Source organism: Argentina anserina, chromosome 6 (genome assembly GCF_933775445.1).
Source record: "Argentina anserina chromosome 6, drPotAnse1.1, whole genome shotgun sequence".
NCBI lineage: Eukaryota > Viridiplantae > Streptophyta > Magnoliopsida > Rosales > Rosaceae > Argentina > Argentina anserina.
This window is the reverse complement of record NC_065877.1, coordinates 37,129,728-37,149,479: the sequence shown is the minus strand read 5'-3', so window position 1 is coordinate 37,149,479 and position 19,752 is coordinate 37,129,728. Positions and strand designations below refer to the sequence as shown.

Below are 19,752 nucleotides of genomic sequence, written 5' to 3'. Positions count from 1 at the left end.
TAGGTTATAGCATCCATCAACAAACACAATTTTTTCTATACTAATTTGTTCGGAGATAGAGAAGCCAGTGCAGGATTAGAGTCAGTGGAGCATACACATTCATTACTGGCCAAAGTCGCCAAACATTGGATTCTTCTTGTCACTTATTAGAAGCAGTAGCAGTTGTAGATAGTTTTTGATCAGTACATCATGATGAGAAACCAAATTCTTAACACTCATCTGGGCACAAAACTAAGATACCCAGCAAAAGTTATCTAACAATGAGACGGGAGACATCTAAACTGAAGTAAAAAGATGGATCCCAAAGCAACACCACGGACGCCTACAGCGAAGCCGTTGCATAAAACGGAAAACCCCAACAAAATGCAAATTCCCGACCAACAAGATGAGGGTGTATGAACAACTGAACAGGGACGCCTTATAATATTGAAACAAGCATGGTGGTACAGACGTTGATGTCGAAAATTATGACACATTACAAGCAGACAGCATATACCACATGTTAAATCACAGGGCTAGTACAAGTGAGATCACTTATCGTAGCTAGACTACTAATCCAGATACTCCAGCTTCTTCCCTCCCCCCTCTCCTGACCTCATTTAGTAGTCCACAATGAGAATGGCAGGATAAACAGCGCCTCTTAATCAGTCTAGCTTCAGCACCCTCTCTTCTTCTTCCAGCTTCTTTGGCTCAGCAGGGAAGTATTTTATACCTACCAGATCACCTACTCTGCCAATAACCTGAAAGAACCAGACCCAACTGTCAAGGCACAAAATCACATGCAAAGGCCTATTCCCAAATTTTAATATAAACTGCATAAACTTGGAACACAGACAGAAGGTGGAAGGCCTAAAGTTATGTATCAACTTACGTCTAAGGCTTTCTGCAGGTCTTCCCTTGTATGAGAGGCAGATATACAGATGCGTGCCCTTGCCAACAGTAGTGGGGTTGCAGGAAATGCTACTGTCACGACAGCCACCTGTAACGACACCATGCAATTTAGTTCAAATGTCATCAAAGGAGAGCCTATGGAGCATTGCACAATGGACTCACATTCTGTTTCAGGCACTCCCGTGAGAATGCTGGAATTTTGGCCGGGTTGTAAAGCATAATTGGCATTACTGGGGAGTCATTATCCCCCAAAACTTCAAAACCCATTTTCTGCAGTTCTGACCTGAAAAAGTTGCTATTCTCTCTTATTCGTGCAAGTTTCTGGGCACCTGCGGAAAAAGAAACTCTCATTCAGTTATTCAAAGCATACGAGTACATGCACAAAGGAATGCACGCGCGCGCACACACACACACACACACACATATATATGCGGCTATGCGTGCTAAATGAGATGAGATATTACAAACAGAAGCACGTAAAAAGGAGAGGAAAGTCGATCAAGACCTCTGTTGGAACCATCTTCACCGAGTAAGACCTTTATGGATGAAATAATTTGTTCTGCAGCAGGTGGTGATATGGAAGTTGCATAAAGATGAGCAGGGCAAGTGTACTTCAGGTACTGGATGAGGTCCTAGCATGACAACATCAGTAGACCCACATTAAAATCAACATAGAGCTCATTATTATTTTTCCAAATGACAAATTCCAAATGAAAACAAAGTGGCAGAACAAAGACACAACTTGATTCTCATCAAGACAATCATCTAAATGCATCCAGAAAGCCAATATCAACAATGCAAACAGTAACATTAATATGCAAGGTATTTCAACTGACAAATTTTTAACTGAGTTCAACACACTGATGGCATAGCATAAGAGAATTCATTCTTTCTAATTATACAAATGGCAATTTGCAATTTAGCCAAATGTGGCTAGATTACACAGTTTTCTACATATAGAAAGGACAAGGGCAGTATGCCGAACAGGGCAAACCTTTGATCCTGCAATATAGCCGCCACATGATCCGAAGGATTTGGTAAATGTTCCCATCATGATATCTACATCAGCTGTATCTACTCCCAAGAGCTCACAAACACCTCGTCCTGATTTCCCTACAGCTCCAATACTGTGAGCCTCATCCAAATATGTATAGACCTGAGACAAAAAGGAAGATAATAAGAACAAGAAGATAATAATGTATCAACTACTAAGAATACAATAATTTAGCAACGTATTTCCCAAATCAAATGAGATAAATAAGATCCTTAAAACCATTCCTCATTCTCAGAAATAACCAACAATATACTGGAAACTGGACTGCACAGGACTAATAAGAGAAGATAACATAGTTTGAAAAACAAGATCTACCAAACGAACCTTATATTTCTTGCAGATTGCAATAATCTCAGGAAGTTTGCAAAGCTCCCCCTCCATGCTATATATGCCCTCCACAATGACAATAATCTTTTTCCAAGGCCTGCGGGTCCTAGGCTGCCCCTCTGCTATCTGTTCTCTCAAAACTTCATCCAAATGGGAGGGAGCTGCAAATAAAGCAAGAAGTAGGGATATAAGTAGACAGCCACCAGCCTGAGACTATTAAGTTTGACAAGTAAAACTCCATTCACGATATCAGCAGCATCTCAGAGAAATAAATGCTCCCGGTAACCAAATTTCTCCATAAAAGTCAATTCAGTAACCAGTAATCTAGGCAATCAAATGCTATCTGATAATTAGCAGCACCAACTTAGCATAAATAATACACACCATCATCTAAACCCTAGCATACAAGATTAGAGAACTTGTGGACTTACTATTGTGTTGGAAGACACAAATGGATGCCCCGGATCCTCGCGCGCCGTTAACAATGGAGTTATGATTCAAAGAATCACTAACAATCAAACCTCCCTGTAAATTAAAATGGTAGGAAGTCAGACAAATAAAAAAAATCAAAGACATTAATCTCTTGAAAAGAAGAAAGAAAGCACAGACCTTTCCCATGAGAACAGGAAGGATTGCGGAGTTGGTGACATAACCCATGCCGAAAACTATAGCAGCAGGTTTGCCAACAAAACTTGCAACACATTCCTCCAGTTGATTGTGCAAAAGCGTAGTGCCTGTTGGAAGAAGCAGGGGATCATGCAAATGAAAAATCAAAATTAGTATAAGCAGAGGAAAGGTGCAAAGTAGAATGCCCACCGCCATCAACTCGGCTACTACAGGTACTGGGAGAATACTTTCTCAAAGTCTGGATGGCGCGGGGAGTGCAGTATTCATCCGAAGCAGCAAAGCCAAGGTAGTTATAGGATCCCAAGTTGAGGCATCGACTGGTGTTTGAGGTGAGTCTGCAAAATGATCGAGCAGATAATGGCACCAGGGAACTAATGGAACATTACAACCGAAAACATGGTAAACTATTGACTGTGTGTAATCATGAAATTATACTTGAGTGTCTTGTTATAGTCATTGGAGTAACGTTCGACAACATCAAACCAAGCATCAGGAGCACTTGCAATCGGCCTATTAAAACAGTCCTGGCAGCCCAAACTCTGAAACGTTATCAATCTGTAGGTAGAATCGCAAGAGAAGACGCGAAGAAATATGTACCTGAATTCGAAGATAGAGTCGGCGGATGTAGAAATCTTCAAGTCCTAAGCAGATTGGAGCATAGCCCTGAAGCAATAACAACCAAGGAATGAAAACAACAATGAAAAGAGCGTAAAGAGGAATCGGGGTAGGATGAATAAGAACCTGGACGTTAGTGGAGCTCCACCAGTCGATGAATTTTCTGAAGAAATCACGGATTTGGCCAAAGGCGAAGAGGAGGCCATAGCTGAAGTAGGTCGTTAACGCGGTCAAATACGGAATTGCAATCATTTCGAGAGGCTAGACTGGATCTGGGAAATTCGGGGATCTCTCGAAGAGATTAGAAGAGGAGGAGGAGGAGCCAATCTGGTCTTGTTATTTTTGGCTGGCGCTGGCGGATTCTTCCGGGACATATTGATATCAAATTGCGACTATTATTATTTTACACAGACACCGCCACCACTTTTCTTTGTTTCACTCATTTTTTATTTGAATTTTCCTCTCCACATTTTTCCTACGACTATTTTCTTGACATGTCATAATATATATCTACGGTTTAAAGTTTCAAACAAAAAAAAGAAAAAGAAAAAGAGAAAGAGACTCCCTCTATGTAAGGTCTCTCTATTGCATCCCAGTAAGGTTACAAGTTCTGTTTTGCCTTGCACATTATGGTTTCAACATAGAAATTATTTGATTTTTCTAGGTAATTTTTCATGATCGATGACTAACAGAGCGTTTCACGTTCGTTGTTGTTTCTTACCTTTGATCTTAATATGAAACTCATTATAGCTTGAGATGAATGAAATTGGTTATTTTTATTATAATAGAGAATTGTGTCAATTCAACCAGTTTCATTTCGTTATACATCAAATTGAGTCACACAAAAACATACGTACACATTATTTGACATTACATACGCTCATATCAAAATGAAGTTGCTCATCATGACTAAATCCAGTATAGAAGCATGAAGTTTACACTTAAAACTTATAACCATAAAAATATGTTTTCCTTCAATACCTTGAAACTCACACACTCTACTACCCTTATTGATATTAGCTCATACTAACATGTTAGACGAACAAAACCTTGTCGCATATTTTGTCACAAAAGCTGGTATGCTCAGCTCATGTTGTTTTGAGAATTGGTTTGAGGCTTTTGTTTCTAACATTTTATATTTTTATTGATGATTGAAATAGAGATGTGATCATTAATCCATTTACGGATTTATGGTGGTGTTTGACAACACAAAGAGAATGAATTTTACCTTGTGGAAAATAATTAATAAAAAAAAAAAAAGCAAAACAAAGATCTTGTATAGTGTCCAAAAGACCAAAAGCACGTTCGTGTTATGGGCCTGTGGCCCGAGTTGTATAGCAGGGAAAAACGTAGGGCTACTTAAACGTGGCTTAGCTTGAATTGGAGATCTTGTCAACCCGTCTCTCCTCTTGTGGAGTTGATGCTGCCTCTTCACAGAAACCCCCAAAACCCTAATTCATCCCTCCCAAGCACTAGAGAGCAGCTTCATGGCCGAAACTAAGGACCACGAAGAAACCACATTGCCCGCCAAGCGAAAACCCGATCCCTCCTCCGAAGACCAAGCCGACTACCCCACCAAATCCCAGAAGCTTCATCTCTCCGGCAGCAGCTCTGAAGCAACAACCCAACAATCCTCACTCACTGAAGTTGAACTACAAGCCAATGCAGATCCCCAAGTTGAAGACGAGGAGGACGAAGAGGATTACAAAGAAGAAGAAGAAGAGGAAGATGGTGAAGACTCAAATGGGAATTCCGAGGTGGATCCTAAGGGGAAGGGGACTATGAGAGCTGATAAGGGCAAAGGTATACTCATTGAAGAAGACGAAGATGAAGACGGCGAGGACAGCAGCGACTCCTCCTCCTCCAGCAGCAGCGACGGTGGAAGCGAATTCGAAGATGGGGACAGCGATTTATCGGACGATCCTCTCGCTGAAGTCGATTTGGACAACATTCTTCCTTCAAGGACTCGAAGACGGCAGGTTCAGCCTGGGGTTTACATTCGAAGTGATAACAACCAAGACGATGACAGTGATGATAGCGATGATTAGACAAGTTTGAGCAGAGAGGTCAGTGCGCTACCAAAATTAGCCACATTATGTTTTCGGAAATAGTCTGTTAGTATTAGTGCTTTGTTCATGAGGTTATGCTACTTAACTGCCCCTTTCCCAGTACAATCGGCTCTGGATACCCTGATGTAAACTGGAGCGTCTAACTATATTTTCTTTCCTGTTGGATTTATATATGGTATTTTCTTCTTTTATGCGTGCATTCATATGGCTTTGTCTTAGCATTTTGCTAGATATATGTGAATAATTGCTTAAGTACAAATGCACCATACCATAATCACACTCCAAACTAGGTGAAGTTTATATAAAATCGATGCCCCGTGCATTTGAGAGCTTTAGGTAGGAAGCTAAAAGCTCAAGAGCTTCTTGATTTGACTAGGCTAAGACTAAATCTGGTCCCTCTATGTAGACCTGTTCAGGGTTCTTAAGAGGGGAAACCAGCCAGGTTTCTATGAGGAGAAAAAGGAGAACATTGATCTACCAAGACGTATTGGGAAAGGACATGATTTGCTGTGGCCATTTGGCACCATGGTAGTTGCTTATATGAAGATTTCCTTATTGAAGCATCGCACGCTAGTTCTGTTGACATTGGTTTGATTGAGCAACTTTTTGATTGCTCTGTTTGAAAGGATAATTTTTTTTACTATGTCACAATCCCTCAAATGTGCAGTGGATGATAATGGATCATTGAATACTTTGCATACTCTGTATTGTTTGTCTTTTCATTTTTTTTGCATGCCTCAATTGGTGGGTGGTTAACTATTATGCAATGTATCATTTCATTACATGGTTAGATAACAAGATGGTTCCTTAAAGGCTAAAGCTGTCTGTTCATAATTTTTTCATGTCACTCTGCCTTGATGGTGGTAGTGACCAACACTTAACTTGTATGAGGGCTTGAAAACTGTCTGTGTTTGATTAGCCTATACTTTGATAACAATGAGAGCTCTATTTCCTCTGATATAGCGCAGTAGTTGCTACTTCCTGGTAATATATCTCTCCATTCTTATGTTGGCTGATCAGAGCAGCTTTTTGAATCTCTTAATCCTTTGGCAATTGGCATATATCGTATCAGGGTAGCTTGAGATTATCTTATGTAAGATGGGAGTCTAGACTAGTACGCTGCAAATTTCTGAAATGCAAATTGCAGCTTTTTCCTTCCTCATTGCTTACTGGAGCCACAAGACCCTCCCTACAATATGTGTCATGAATTCCTCCGGCCCTAGGATGCTAGAATATCGAACATGAGGTTGTTTGGATTGAGTAACTTATCTTGCAAGAGATATGAAGCTAATTAGTCCTGGTGTAGACTAGCTTGTGGTTAAGAAGTCGAGTGTGGGTTGAGATGTTTTCAGATGATACCTGAAAGAAGAGTGTAGAGAAAAGCCTGGCGGATGGTTGATGCCCTTTTGTTTAGTTCATGCCTCATCAATCAAGCTAACAACTTAAGCTACTGGTACTGTTTGCTGATGCTACAGCCAGTTTTGGCTGGCTGTTGTTTCACATACTGTAGTCTAGATCCAGATTCAGCTGCCCTTCTGACTTGGATAATTAGAGATGCAATATTGTATGTCAGCAAGACTGCAAGAGATCGCTAATTCGATTTGGTTAGGACTTTGGGACTTTGTGATTTTAATGTAAATGTAGTGACTGTAAATGGTTCCAGAGAGGCCTAATCGCCATGTCCATATGTAGGTAGTGGCCGATTGCATAACTTAAAAACACACGCACGCATGCACACCAATACAAATGAGAGGATCGATCATCTGATCGAGGACAGACCAGATCTGTAATATGATAAAGGCGACGATCCATCTTAAGTAGTACGTTTTCTTGCACACGCAGTCGCAGGTTGGTTCGATCTGTAGTCATTGTAGGCAGGCTAGTTGTGTTGTTGCTTTAAAAGAGAGAAGGAGATGGACCACGTAGGTACGACGATCCATTAATTGTCAGTCTGTCGATCTTGTCTTGTGCTTGAGATTACTAGTGATCGATCAAGTAAGCACCAATACGATCGACGGCGACAAGGGAGGTATTGGCAGGCCGGCCTAGCCAAGCCAGGAAACTAATTAGTATACCAGTGTGGACCAGTTTCAAGAGGCAAGCTAAGGTGCGAGCAGGTAGCAAGGACCACGCGATGCATGCGCACATCCGTCTCAGTTCTCTAGTCTCGATCAAGGCCGCCCTCCACTCTCAACATATAGCGCACACATAAATAATCAAGGGAGTATTAAGGAATGTGATTGTGATTTCGCCTCTTCTTCCCTCGATATATCCACATATATATATTTACATAATGCATTGCATATAATTTCCCTGATAACCACAATTATATGGCACGCAATATAAAGCCACCGCCCAACAATACATATCCATCCGTCTTCTACTGTATATATAATGTAGCATTAGCGCGCTAGGCATCGCAGCTACGGAATTCTCCACCGGCCACCTCCATCATGGTCACTAATTGAGGCCTCTTTTCAAAGTGATTGATAGATAAATATCTGTATGGATCATGTGGTAATTAAGCCAGCCGGTTAATTGATCCATGAAAAGTTAATGCCAGAGAGAGGACTCAGAGTATGTACGCAATGCAATTATTAAACATCTAGATATGACAGTAGTGGCATATATAATAGAGTCTGGTCTTCTCACTCTTCTAAATTCTAATCTGCCGCATACGCACACTACAGGTAGCTCCAAAAAACTTATTAGGAAAGTTGTACGTAGGTTAAGCAACCAATGACGTCCACGTACGGTACGGTATACAGTACACCTAGACCCTAGTTACAGCACTCTTACGAATCTATTGATCCTCATCATCACGAATTCATTCAACATCCGTATTTACCTTTTTTACTGTTTACTATTCCTTCTACTACGTAACTACTGCTGCCGAGTTTTCAAGGTCAATCACTCAAGCTACAGTCATTATCCGATGAAGATCATTGAAGCAAAGTTTAATAAAGTGAAAGAAAAATCCCCCACCCCGTCATCATTACTCACTCACTTTTTATCCACACAGTAACTGTATCGCACTCGTCCAGTAAAAACAACAGCAGCAGCACTGGCCACTAGGCAGTACTGTAGTAGCAAACCAAAGTCCACGTAGAAAATGAACGATACCAAACAAAGAGGAAAAAAAAAAGAAGAGTTATTTTCTGACGCATAAAGAAAAAGACGGATTCTTTCTCCCCGAAGAAGTTGCAGCGCGAGAGAGTATAGAAATGGCACCACTCGCTGCGAGGTGTGGACACGCGTCGAAGGCTCGGCCAACCTTATCTCAAAGGGGATTGCTGGGGGGGGTGTTTTGGTAATTGGGGAGCAAGCGAATATGATTTGATATGGGATATGGGATGTCAGTCCATCGCTGATATCTTTAGTAATGACTTTGGCAGAGACAGAGGCCCTTCCTTGTTCGGAAGCAGTGATAAAGACACATGCATGCCCACTCATTCCACGGTCTAGATTCGCTTCCTGTTTTCCCTTCTCTACCGTCCGATGCCCAACCCTAAACCAACAACCCTGCTTAATTTAATTGGCCACTAGAGCGCTGAGCTTGCTTGAGCTTCCACAGCTCTCTCTCTCTCTCTCTCGCAGGATAATATATATTCTGAGAGATCTATGCTAAACATTTCCTCTCTGTTTTGTTTCTACATGTAATCATCACTTATTCATTTCTAGATCATCACTACACTGATCAAATCCAATTCAACACTGTTTTCTTCCCTCAATTTCAGCTACTCTTTTTCTTTCTTTCTTGCTCTCATCATCTTTCACTGCAGATCTGAGCTCATGTCAAACAAATAAAGTGATATCATTTCAGTTGTGAGGATTGCTAGCTAGTTTATTAGCTTTTCAATCTTCTTCGATCTGCTCGGTTTCTTTCATTCATTCATGTAGACATCTCGGATTCTTCCAAAAGTTGTTGCCTTTGTGGTTCGAAGTGTTGTTCGATTGAGTCTTTTGTGCTTTTTTGTCTGTTAATACTGGCAAGCGGGCAAGTTCATTTCTTTGTTTCGATTATTTGGTGAACGGTGATTGAATGGTAAAAGAGGCAAGGATGAATTACTTCCCAGACCAAGTGATAGAGTACATCTTCGGCTTCGTCACGAATCAGAGGGACCGAAACGCCGTGTCGTTGGTGTGCAAATCGTGGTATAAGATAGAGAGATTCAGCCGGGAGAGAGTGGCCATTGGGAATTGCTACGCCATCAGCCCTGAGAGAGTCATTTCACGCTTTCCGGGACTCAAGTCTCTTACTTTGAAGGGGAAGCCTCACTTTGCCGACTTCGACTTGGTCCCTCATGACTGGGGAGGCTCCGTTGACCCTTGGATTGAAGCCCTCGCTGATAACCGTGTGGGCTTGGAGGAGCTCAAGCTCAAGAGAATGGTGGTCTCTGATGAAACCCTTGATTTGCTTTCCAGGTCTTTTCTCAATTTCAAGTCTTTGGTTCTTGTTAGCTGCGAGGGCTTTACCACTGATGGCCTGGCTGCTGTAGCTGCCAATTGTAGGTTAGTTCACTATTTCCTTCCATGTTTGTTGCTAATTTTGATAGTTTTTGGAATGTGATTTGCAGTTGTTATACTTATCTTAATCTCAGCCTACTTGAGTTAATGCTATTTAGAGTTTAGGGGGCTTGTTGCGCTTTTTTTAACACAGGGGATGCTTCACTTACTTTTGACTCCTGGCCATTTATGTACAGTCCTACTTTGTTAGATTCATTGTTTATGGAGTTTGGAAGTCAAACTCTGGTGTGGTGAGCAACAGTTTGTACAATGAGGAAGCTCTTTACTTGGATTTACATTAATGACCTCTTTGTGTTGCGAACTTGTAGCTTTCTTGTTGTCTTTAATGTACAGTTCTGTTGCTACTGGTTTCTGGTGGTAAACATGTTTGCAGCTTACTAATCCTTGTGTCTCCATACCTTTTTTCGTGTTGACCGTTTGAGTTTATATCAGTTATACTTCCAACTGTATCGATTTCAAAAGTTCACATGTTATTTATTTCGATTTCTATCCTTTTTTGCTGAATTTGTACGGTAAAATTGTGGACGGAGTAGTTTGGGTTTCACTTTTAAGCTATCTTAACCTGTATATCATGCCAATTGATGATCTTTAACCCATCGACTTGTTTAGATTTGATATTTCTCTCCAAACTTTTAATCGAATAGGAAGGGTATAAAGTTATATTACACAACTGAGTTGAGTTTTACCGGACATTGTTGTATGCCTAACTTCGTCCAATCTTTATTCTATATAGGTTTATTAAGGAGCTGGATCTGCAGGAAAATGACATTGATGATCATAGAGGCCATTGGCTTAGCTGCTTTCCCGAAAGCTGTACCTCTCTAGTATCCCTGAATTTTGCATGCTTGAAAGGAGAAATCAATTTAGCTGCTCTCGAGAGACTTGTGGCTAGATCTCCAAACCTCAAAGTCCTGAGGGTTAATCGTGCTGTCCCTCCCGACACTCTCCTAAAGTTATTGATGCAGTCACCTCAACTCGTTGATTTGGGCATTGGCTCTTATGTTCTAGATCCTGATTCTGAGTCCTACAGCAAACTGAAGGCTGCCATACTTAAATGTAAATCAGTTAAGAGCTTGTCAGGGTTGTTAGAGGTTACTTCTTCTTCTCTCCCAGCTTTCTATCCTATATGCTTGAGTTTGACATCTTTGAACCTTAGCTATGCTCCTGGAGTTCACGGTAGCGATCTCATAAAATTAATTCGCAACTGTGGGAGACTTCAACGTTTATGGGTATGGTCTTTCGTTTATTTTCACTGTTTTTGTTTGTTTGTTCCATACAAGAAAAATCGTTGACAATGTTTTCTTTATGCATACAGATACTTGATTGTATCGGAGATAAAGGACTAGCTGTAGTAGCTTCAACTTGTAAAGAATTGCAAGAATTGAGAGTGTTTCCCTCTGATCCATTTGGAGTTGGGCATGCCGCTGTAACAGAAGAAGGCCTTGTTGCCATATCTGCTGGCTGTCCAAAGCTTCATTCTTTGCTTTACTTCTGCCAGCAGATGACCAATGCTGCTCTCTTAACTGTTGCTAAGAACTGCCCTAATTTCATACGGTTCAGGTTGGCACTCCTTGATCCCATGAAACCTGACCCTGTCACTCTGCAGCCACTAGATGAAGGTTTTGGGGCAATTGTTCAGGCATGCAAAAAGCTTAGGCGGTTGTCACTCTCTGGCCTTTTGACTGACCATGTTTTCCTTTACATTGGGATGTATGCGGAGCAGCTTGAGATGCTTTCTATTGGATTTGCTGGAAATAGCGACAAAGGTATGCTTTATGTATTGAATGGATGCAAGAAGCTAAGGAAGCTTGAGATTAGGGACAGCCCGTTCGGTGATGGGGCACTTCTGAAGGACGTGAGGAAGTATGAAACAATGCGATCCCTTTGGATGTCGTCCTGTGAAGTAACTCTTGGGGGCTGCAAGACTCTTGCAATGAACATGCCGGGCCTTAATGTGGAGATCATAAATGAAAATGATCAGAAGGAATTGGTTCTCGATGATGAGCAAAAAGTTGAGAAGATGTATGTCTACCGCACATTAGAAGGGCCGAGGGAGGATAAGCCATGGTTTGTCTGGACTTTGTAGCTGCCTGCTTCTCTTGTTTATTTAGACTGTCAATTTTTTTTTCTTGTTATAAAGCACTTTGGTTACTTATTAGCAGATCATAATCCAACATTTGTATTAGTGATAAAAAGTTTGAATTCGGATATTGTAACTTTTGGTGATAAGAATAGATTCAAATCAGTTGGTTGATGATGGATGAGCGTTCAGTGTCATTATCTTATTTTTTAGGAAGATTGAACAATGCGCAAGGGAATTCAAGGAAACTACCGCTCTCAATTGATGATTTGGTATAAGCTCGACTTGTGTGAAATAACGGCAGAACGCTCTGAAGGTAATATCAAATATATTACCCTATTGGCTGGCCTATTCCCGATTGTGTTCATATTTCCTAACCAGGTCTTGGAGATCTCTATATTTCGAACTGGATGTAACAACATAATGTCATATTTTATTAAGATTTACAAGCTATCGGATATATAAGGTCATAAACCACTTGTTCTTCTTGATCTTATAACATTATACACATCAACAATGTGCCATAAACGTTTCACTTAATAATCACATAGGAGGCAAAACAATCATTACCAGAGCCATATACTCTGATGCAAATTCTATGAATGTAAAGATGCAGCAGATTGTTCATCGGTTCGTCCAGGATATAACATCAAACATAGACAAACTTGAGAAATAAATCATGTCTTCGGCCTTCCATCACTTCATGATCAAAAGAAGCAGCACTGCTCCAGCAAACAACAGCAGAATAGCGCACCAAAGCTGGACAGGTAAAAGAAAGAAGTCATTAGTTCCGTTGTATAACCGAAACATTATAGTCGATACGAAACCGAAGCCTCAAAACAGGTATTATAAGTTGGATCTAGCAACCCAAAAGTTAGAAAGCTACCGGAAAGTTACAAACCCCTCCCTCCAATTTATCGTACTGGAAGAACAGATATAGTAAAGGTAATCAACAGAGGAGCCAAAGATCAAATTCTAGAAGAATACGCTATGAATGCCAAATCATTAGAACAGCATGTTATTATTCATTTTGTATTCTCTGCCGTGCTAGACAAATGAGGGCTAAGATCACAGCCAGTTTGAAGGATCTATTCTACTTTCCCTAGTTCCGATAAAAATGTCGCAGTTACATCGTAGATTTAGCAGAAAAATCAAATGAGTATTTCACAGAGCAAACCAAGCTATTTGAATATGACATTGAAAGATAAAACCCATTTGATTAATGACTTCATGTAAAACAAGAACAAAGCAGAAAAGAAAGTAAACGAAACAAACCAGCCTCTGAAGAAAGAGATGCAGCCATCATCCTGACCCTGGTAATGGTGATGATCGTGGTGGCAGTGCTGCTGGTATTGCGGCGGAGGCGGAGGAGGGTAGCCCCCGTTGAAATACCCTTGGTACCCCTCGTACGGCGGCGGCGGCGGCGGTGGAGGGCCGTATCCGTGAGGAGAATACCCCGGAGGAGGTGGCGGCGGGTAGCCTTCGTACGGCGGCGCTGATGGGTAACCCGGTGGGGGATACGGGTAGCCTTCATTACATAGACACAAGAAGGTATTAAATGATTGGTTAAAACTAAATAGATGAGATCGGAATACAAAGAGAAAGACGAAGAAGATTGATGCCTGGTGGCGGCGGAGGAGGTGCTTGGTGGTAGCTCATCTCTTCTTCCTAAATGCTTCTCGGGTCGCCTGAATTTGGTACCCAATGAAAACGCACTTACATACCCTGTTTGTGGGTCCCTATATTCTTGGTGGTGTCCAGGCTGTTGTGGACCACATCATAAAGCCCAGTGGGCTTCCTACAAACCCAACATTGTTCTCGGATTCGAGATCGAGGAGAATTCAGTTTTGCAACGAGGGGCTGTGAGGGACAGTTTAAGTTGCTAACCGTGGTCAAGTTTGTGCTAATTGCTAAATATATGGTTGTCGTGAGTCGTAACACTAAAGTTTGTAGCTTAAGTAGACTCTGAAAGCAGACTTTGTAAGACTATTGCCCAACATCCGGGAAAACTTAATACCTAAGTGGTGCTTGTGGTGTGTTGATGCCAGCTTTGCATACCTTTGGTGAAACAGCTAGCAGGCAAGAATAGGTATTGGCGTATTGCTTTCGCAGATCGTATACCTGTGTGTCATTATTTAGATTATGCTCTCTATGCGAACAACACTATTCCAAATTGATATAGAATAATGAGTCATACACAAATGTGACAAAGCACTAATTTTGTCTTATTCCATACAAGTTGTGTGTTTTGATAGAACTTCTCTTATTATCAATAGAAAACTGGCTCGGATAATTCCAGTCGCACTCAATCTTTTTGTCTATCTTAGAAGATAATCCCTTTGAAAATCGAGACTGATTGGTGGTACAGTATTAGAGCATTTCAACTGGCAGTTGAATTCCTAGCTCTTTCTGAATTCCAATAATGGATCAAGTACATCGACAATGCTCATCAGAGTCCCCATCACGTTTAACTTGAAATTGGAGGTTGCAGCCAAATGCGAGTGGAACCTAGGAAACACGGAAACGCGCCGGAAATGTCCGGAAACGTGCCGGAAATGCCCGGAAACGTTCGAAAACGTGTTTCCAGAAAAATGAGTTTTGGAAACGCAGTGGAAACGCGAGTTTCTGAATTGGAAACGCGGTGGAAACGCGAGTTTCCAAAAAATAAAGGTTTTTTTTATGTTTTTTTATTTGAGATTTTGAGTTATTTAAATTAAAAATTTGTTATTATATTTATTTTTTGTATAATTTATATATATATATTTTTTTTTTATTTTGACGTTTCCAAAACGTACCCGCTTCCTAAATTTTTTGAAAAACACGCTTTCGCGTTTCCAAACGTTTCGCTTCCACGTACCCGTATCCGATTCCGTGCAACCTAGAGTGGAACAAATACGTGGTTCCTTAATTGAAATAATCGAATGACAATAGGTTATCTAGAAGCTGAAGGTAGCTTAGTCATGTTGTTTGATCTGTTGCAAGGAAGAAGAAGAAGAAGCTACAAAAATATATAACACGGCTAAGCAAAGCCGGATGTTCATTATTAAACCGTGTTTTTGGATTCACAAGTCAACCTTTTCGGTTTCACATGACCCGATTACATCGATGTAGCCCTTTCCATCCTTATATATGATCCAAACAAATCAACAATATTTATAAAACTGATTTGTTTCTAGAAAGTCATCAAAGGAGCACCGGTCTCTTTTTTATATATATGGTCGCTCATAATTCACAACACCATTCAAACCAACCTCATCCAACTGTTTACTCTTCTTTGTTGTTTTCCGATTTCCTCCTTAATCTCTGAAGATTTTCAGGCGAGAATAAGATGAACAACAGCAACCAGGAACCTCAACCACCTATGTACCCTTCCATTCCTCCACCTCTCACACAACAAGAAGCAAACCCTTTTCATCAATCTCATCCCACTCCCGCGCCTGAAGATATCAATCCATTTTATCAAACCCCTTCTCCACCAGAAGCCCCTAAACCTCAAACTCCCGCCATCACTGCTGACCACTTGGAAAAATGGCAACCTGCTCCTCCTCATGATCATCACCATCAGAAAGATATTCCATCCTCATCTTCATCTGAGCAAGTACCCGCAGCAGCACCACCCACCTTTGACGGCCAAGATCTCAAAGCCAAGGCCGCGGCGGAGGACGAGCCAGAGAAATGGGGGACTCACGTCATGGGACACCCTGCTGTCCCAACTTGTCACCCCGACAACAAGAAGGCAGCTCTCTGGGGAGTTGCTGCCGATGGTACGGAAAAAGCACAGAGCTTCCATTATCCCTACCTCCAGTACCAACCCGTCGATCACAACAACAAGGCCAGCAGCTCCAGCAATCCCACCCAATCAATGCTCAATGTCTTCAATTCATGGAGCCACAAGGCCGAGTCCATGGCCAACAACATCTGGCACAACCGTACGTACTCCCACCTTGCTTAGATCACCTTAATTATTATCTATATTTCAACCATGGATGACTAATTAGCTCAGTTGATTAATTTGGTGTTTGGTATTGTTCAGTGAAAACAGGGACATCTGTGTCGGGAGCAGCGTGGGCGAAGATGAACCTGCAAGCCAAAGCATTGACAGGAGGTGGATTTGAGGCTCTGTACAAGCAGACATTTGCGACATACCCCAATGAGAAGCTCCACAAATCATTCGCCTGTTATCTCTCCACATCCACCGGACCAGTCGCCGGAACTCTTTACCTGTCCAATATCCACACCGCTTTTTGCAGCGACCGGCCCTTGTCATTCACGGCGCCTTCCGGTCAGGTGACATGGAGCTACTACAAGGTCATGGTGCCATTGGCAAATGTTGCGACTATCAATCCAGTGATGATGAGGGAGAATGCGACGGAGAGGTACCTCCAGATTGTGACCATTGACGGCCATGATTTCTGGTTCATGGGGTTTGTCAATTATGAAAAAGCATCCAAGCATCTTACGGAGAGTATATCTACTTTCGTAGCGTCTGGATTTGCAGTCCAACCTCCCCAATATGAGAAGCCTGCTGCTACTTCTGAACATAACCAGGATCATAAGAAGGGGGGTGACCATGACCATGATCAAAAGAAGGGAGGTGACTAGACTAGTCTAGCTAGTCCCTTGGCTGTGTTTTATTGACTGCTTGATTTTGAGTTCCCTTCTTTCCGCGAAATTACATAATAGAATAAGAGCATGCATATGGATTCTTTCATTGTACTATTACTATTTCATGTTTTATTTTTGTGCTATTCTATTTCTTTTCAGCTAATAGATGTTGCAACTTCCCTACGCTACTGCAGCTGTTCTGATTTCTAAATAGGCAAACGAGAAGAGTAACACACAAAAACTGATTAGTTTACTGTAACGCAGACTGCTTTCTGCAGTCGCCATTTGCCAGAAATTACTATTTCCAGTACAACAAAAATTCATGATGAAGAAACCCAGACTGAATCCATTAGTATTCATGGCCAACCATACATTTTAACAAAAACGAAACACTAAATATAACCTTGAATCCAAAACTGATGGAGCAATTACTGATTATAAGACATGGCAAAGATCCGCTTTTGGGTTCAAGCCCACTGTATGACTCAGCTAGTTCATCTTACACTAACTTGTTAATAAACTATTCGTTTGCAAGTTTCAGACAACTAACATGTGCCACTAACTCTGAGAGGAAATCAACTCGGCAATGCAGAAACCTGTGTTAGCATGAAGCTATAACAAGTTGCTCATATGCTATCCCACTGAAGTTGCATCTCCACTGCCTAGCGCTTCTTCTTGCTTCCCTTTGCACCACCAGACTTACCTGGAGTAGCTACCAGGTATACAAACAGAACCACAATGGATAACACAGAGATCAGAGACCCATACTTTGCCAGCAGCCTCTGAAATACACATGGACAATATGAGAAAGGGACATTAGCTATTGAGAATCGCTTAAGACCCAATAAAGTATACCAAATGCATAGAAAAGACATATCATACCTTAGTCTGATAATATTCGCCCCCACAGCCGAGATTATTATATGAAAATACAAAGCAAAACCTCAGTTAGCACCAGAAAAGTTACCTACAACCAGAATACCAAATATAACTGCTATCTGCAATACCACTTAAACGCAGCAGCCTTTCTACTTACCCACTCCAATTTCTTCTCAGGAGCCCTGTCAGCAAGAACATCTAAAGGCAGGATGGGGGTTGAATATGCCTCCTAAAGAAACAAGAAAAGCCCACGTGATAAGTAGTTAAAAAAACAAAAGAGAATCAGATATACAAGGGCCATGGACATTCTATTCAACCTGAAGAGCAGCCGTTGTGGGAATGCGAAATGTAACAACAGCTGGTGCACCACTAAACATTCCCTTCACCTTGGCCTCCAATTCAAAAGAGTGGGATATAATGCCACCTCTGCGAAAATTATGAAATGATAAACAAAAGAAGTCGAAAGTCGAAAGCATACACAGAAGCAAGATTCATATTGGACAGCTGGCACTTACGCATCAAGCCTTTCCCATGACTTGGAAGCATTACCACTGACAATATCAAAGAGATCCCGAGGCCAGCTCTCATCACTCAAACTCACATCATATGCAGTTCTGCAAATGAAACATTGCAGGTTATCACCAATTTAGTTACAAAAAATGTATATTTATGAAGAATCAACATAAAATTAATCAATGTAATAAGATATAAACTTGCACAGTGGAATTGTGGGAGATTACAAAAATGAAAGATTGGTTCACATGACAAAATGAAACTTTTCAAAATGTGTTATCACATTTGTGCCTCTCCTGTGATGGATTTAACCACCAATTCGAATGCATGTGAAGGCGTTATATAATACCAATATACTTGAACACATAAAGACATCCGTGTATATTATACAGAAATAACATGAAACGTACACAAAAATGACTTCCAAAAATTAGAGAAACGTGTAAAGCAACTAACATGATGCAAACAAACCCTGTTAACCATTGAGTTGTTCTGTAGATGCACATGGTAATGACCTTAATCCCATAACCAACCCCTGTAATATAACAAAGTTTGCGGAGGTTGGCTGATCAAAGCTCAGTTCAGAGGAGATCTCAGGAAGGGACAGCAACGTAGCTCAGTTATTTTACCACTTGATGCACTTATATACCTAAGAACACACTATCTATGAAATTCCCATCCTCCCTACACAAGGTCAAATGGCTCGCTGGTTCTTATTCTCATCACTCCCCTACAATTCCTACCGTGCGTCGACTGGTTCCAAATTCAATCATTTCACATTCAATGTATAAATAAACACACAACTTAGAATACAAATTATGACACGAATGAACTCCCTGACCTTTTGCAACCAGACAAATTCAAAAAGATAATGCGAAAAACAAGACTGAAATTGTTAGGCCTATAGCTGTAACTATCTCGAAAGAAGATGATTGAAATCAATCTTGCTTACTGAGACAAGCACAGCATCAGGTTTACTGACTCTACAGGACTACTCATAAAAAAAACACTACTCGAATCACTAAGTTACGATTAAAACCAGTAATCAATAAAGATGTGAATAATTCATTACGATCAAAAGCTCAGCAAGCAAAAAACCTAATTGTGAATACATAACAAAGCATGCAAGCAAGCAAAAGGTCGAATGGATCTAACAGCAAAAGGATAACAAATATTCAACGCTAAGCTGGATCTGTAAATCAGAGAGCAAATGCAACAATAATTGAGATCGGAAGTCGCCAACTTACGAAGATCCTTGGTTGTAGATATCAATAGAGACGGCAACGCGCTCGGCGCCCGACTTGAGCCTGTTGAGGGTGGCCTTCTTGTGCGCGACGATGAACGGCGAGTCTGAGCTGGCAAGCGCCGTCGTGAGGAGGAGGAGAGAGAGCAGAGTCAAGAACAGTGGCCTGGCCATTTCCGATTTGATTTGTGAGAGTCGTGGCGGAGTCGCTGAGGGTTTTGGTTTGGGGAGTTGGATGCTCTTTCGCGATTCCAGAAAATGTTTTATTCACACTTGCCTACCCTCCCACAGTGGGCATTTCCGTAACTTACACAGCCTACTC

General features: G+C 41.2%; 6 protein-coding genes across 8 annotated transcripts; 3 read left to right on the top strand and 3 right to left on the bottom strand.

The window, feature by feature from the left end:
• Window positions 1–394: 394 nt before the first annotated feature.
• LOC126800063 (long chain base biosynthesis protein 2a) lies at window positions 395–3,915 on the bottom strand. Its single transcript, XM_050527346.1, has 12 exons — window positions 3,641–3,915; window positions 3,497–3,562; window positions 3,335–3,423; window positions 3,089–3,234; window positions 2,882–3,006; window positions 2,704–2,797; window positions 2,270–2,433; window positions 1,886–2,047; window positions 1,397–1,523; window positions 1,054–1,220; window positions 872–979; window positions 395–740 (listed from the first exon to the last, which is right to left on the bottom strand). The coding sequence occupies exons 1-12, from the start codon at window positions 3,764–3,766 to the stop codon at window positions 645–647; spliced, it is 1,470 nt and encodes a 489-aa protein (XP_050383303.1). The 5' UTR covers window positions 3,767–3,915; the 3' UTR covers window positions 395–644.
• Window positions 3,916–4,916: 1,001 nt separating this feature from the next.
• LOC126800068 (uncharacterized) lies at window positions 4,917–5,687 on the top strand. Its single transcript, XM_050527350.1, has one exon. The coding sequence runs from the start codon at window positions 5,002–5,004 to the stop codon at window positions 5,560–5,562; it is 561 nt and encodes a 186-aa protein (XP_050383307.1). The 5' UTR covers window positions 4,917–5,001; the 3' UTR covers window positions 5,563–5,687.
• A 3,451-nt stretch (window positions 5,688–9,138) lies between these two features.
• On the top strand, window positions 9,139–12,416 carry LOC126800061 (protein AUXIN SIGNALING F-BOX 2-like). Its single transcript, XM_050527344.1, has 3 exons — window positions 9,139–10,095; window positions 10,844–11,339; window positions 11,426–12,416. Exons 1-3 carry the CDS (start codon window positions 9,626–9,628, stop codon window positions 12,194–12,196), a joined length of 1,737 nt encoding a protein of 578 aa, XP_050383301.1. The 5' UTR covers window positions 9,139–9,625; the 3' UTR covers window positions 12,197–12,416.
• Window positions 12,417–12,662: 246 nt separating this feature from the next.
• Window positions 12,663–13,965, bottom strand: LOC126799708 (cysteine-rich and transmembrane domain-containing protein WIH2). Of its 2 annotated transcripts, XM_050526959.1 has the most exons (4): window positions 13,813–13,965; window positions 13,466–13,718; window positions 12,901–12,949; window positions 12,663–12,870 (listed from the first exon to the last, which is right to left on the bottom strand). In XM_050526959.1, exons 1-4 carry the CDS (start codon window positions 13,847–13,849, stop codon window positions 12,868–12,870), a joined length of 342 nt encoding a protein of 113 aa, XP_050382916.1. In that variant the 5' UTR covers window positions 13,850–13,965; the 3' UTR covers window positions 12,663–12,867. The 2 variants fall into 2 exon arrangements, with proteins under 2 accessions (XP_050382916.1, XP_050382915.1); XM_050526958.1 differs by having other exon boundaries at window positions 12,663–12,949.
• A 1,411-nt stretch (window positions 13,966–15,376) lies between these two features.
• Window positions 15,377–16,983, top strand: LOC126799132 (GEM-like protein 5). The gene is made up of 2 exons (XM_050526254.1): window positions 15,377–16,119; window positions 16,224–16,983. The coding sequence occupies exons 1-2, from the start codon at window positions 15,519–15,521 to the stop codon at window positions 16,790–16,792; spliced, it is 1,170 nt and encodes a 389-aa protein (XP_050382211.1). The 5' UTR covers window positions 15,377–15,518; the 3' UTR covers window positions 16,793–16,983.
• Window positions 16,984–17,194: 211 nt separating this feature from the next.
• On the bottom strand, window positions 17,195–19,695 carry LOC126799133 (uncharacterized). Of its 2 annotated transcripts, none has more exons than XR_007672597.1 (5): window positions 19,435–19,692; window positions 18,190–18,288; window positions 17,992–18,100; window positions 17,678–17,903; window positions 17,195–17,577 (listed from the first exon to the last, which is right to left on the bottom strand). XR_007672597.1 is itself a non-coding variant. In XM_050526256.1 (5 exons), the coding sequence occupies exons 1-5, from the start codon at window positions 19,602–19,604 to the stop codon at window positions 17,458–17,460; spliced, it is 582 nt and encodes a 193-aa protein (XP_050382213.1). In that variant the 5' UTR covers window positions 19,605–19,695; the 3' UTR covers window positions 17,195–17,457. The 2 variants fall into 2 exon arrangements, 1 of the variants encoding a protein (XP_050382213.1); XM_050526256.1 differs by having other exon boundaries at window positions 17,820–17,903; window positions 19,435–19,695.
• Between the last annotated feature and the right edge of the window lie 57 nt (window positions 19,696–19,752).

Excerpts from the sequence above, each read along its gene's own strand:
- LOC126800063 (XM_050527346.1), bottom strand. The coding sequence starts at position 3,766 with ATGATTGCAATTCCGTATTTGACCGCGTTAACGACCTACTTCAGCTAT. Across the intron at positions 2,434-2,703 it reads TTGTGTCTTCCAACACAATA|CTCCCTCCCATTTGGATGAA; the intron begins GTAAGTCCACAA and ends CTTTATTTGCAG. Across the intron at positions 980-1,053 it reads GGGAGTGCCTGAAACAGAAT|GTGGCTGTCGTGACAGTAGC; the intron begins GTGAGTCCATTG and ends GTGTCGTTACAG.
- LOC126800068 (XM_050527350.1), top strand. The coding sequence starts at position 5,002 with ATGGCCGAAACTAAGGACCACGAAGAAACCACATTGCCCGCCAAGCGA.
- LOC126800061 (XM_050527344.1), top strand. The coding sequence starts at position 9,626 with ATGGTAAAAGAGGCAAGGATGAATTACTTCCCAGACCAAGTGATAGAG. Across the intron at positions 10,096-10,843 it reads GCTGTAGCTGCCAATTGTAG|GTTTATTAAGGAGCTGGATC; the intron begins GTTAGTTCACTA and ends TATTCTATATAG. Across the intron at positions 11,340-11,425 it reads GGAGACTTCAACGTTTATGG|ATACTTGATTGTATCGGAGA; the intron begins GTATGGTCTTTC and ends TTATGCATACAG.
- LOC126799708 (XM_050526958.1), bottom strand. The coding sequence starts at position 13,849 with ATGAGCTACCACCAAGCACCTCCTCCGCCGCCACCAG. Across the intron at positions 13,719-13,812 it reads ACCTCCTCCGCCGCCACCAG|GCTACCCGTATCCCCCACCG; the intron begins GCATCAATCTTC and ends TATGTAATGAAG. Across the intron at positions 12,950-13,465 it reads ATCTCTTTCTTCAGAGGCTG|CTTTGGTGCGCTATTCTGCT; the intron begins GTTTGTTTCGTT and ends TTACCTGTCCAG.
- LOC126799132 (XM_050526254.1), top strand. The coding sequence starts at position 15,519 with ATGAACAACAGCAACCAGGAACCTCAACCACCTATGTACCCTTCCATT. Across the intron at positions 16,120-16,223 it reads CAACAACATCTGGCACAACC|TGAAAACAGGGACATCTGTG; the intron begins GTACGTACTCCC and ends GGTATTGTTCAG.
- LOC126799133 (XM_050526256.1), bottom strand. The coding sequence starts at position 19,604 with ATGGCCAGGCCACTGTTCTTGACTCTGCTCTCTCTCCTCCTCCTCACG. Across the intron at positions 18,289-19,434 it reads ATCTACAACCAAGGATCTTC|AACTGCATATGATGTGAGTT; the intron begins GTAAGTTGGCGA and ends TTTCATTTGCAG. Across the intron at positions 18,101-18,189 it reads TCATGGGAAAGGCTTGATGC|AGGTGGCATTATATCCCACT; the intron begins GTAAGTGCCAGC and ends TAATTTTCGCAG.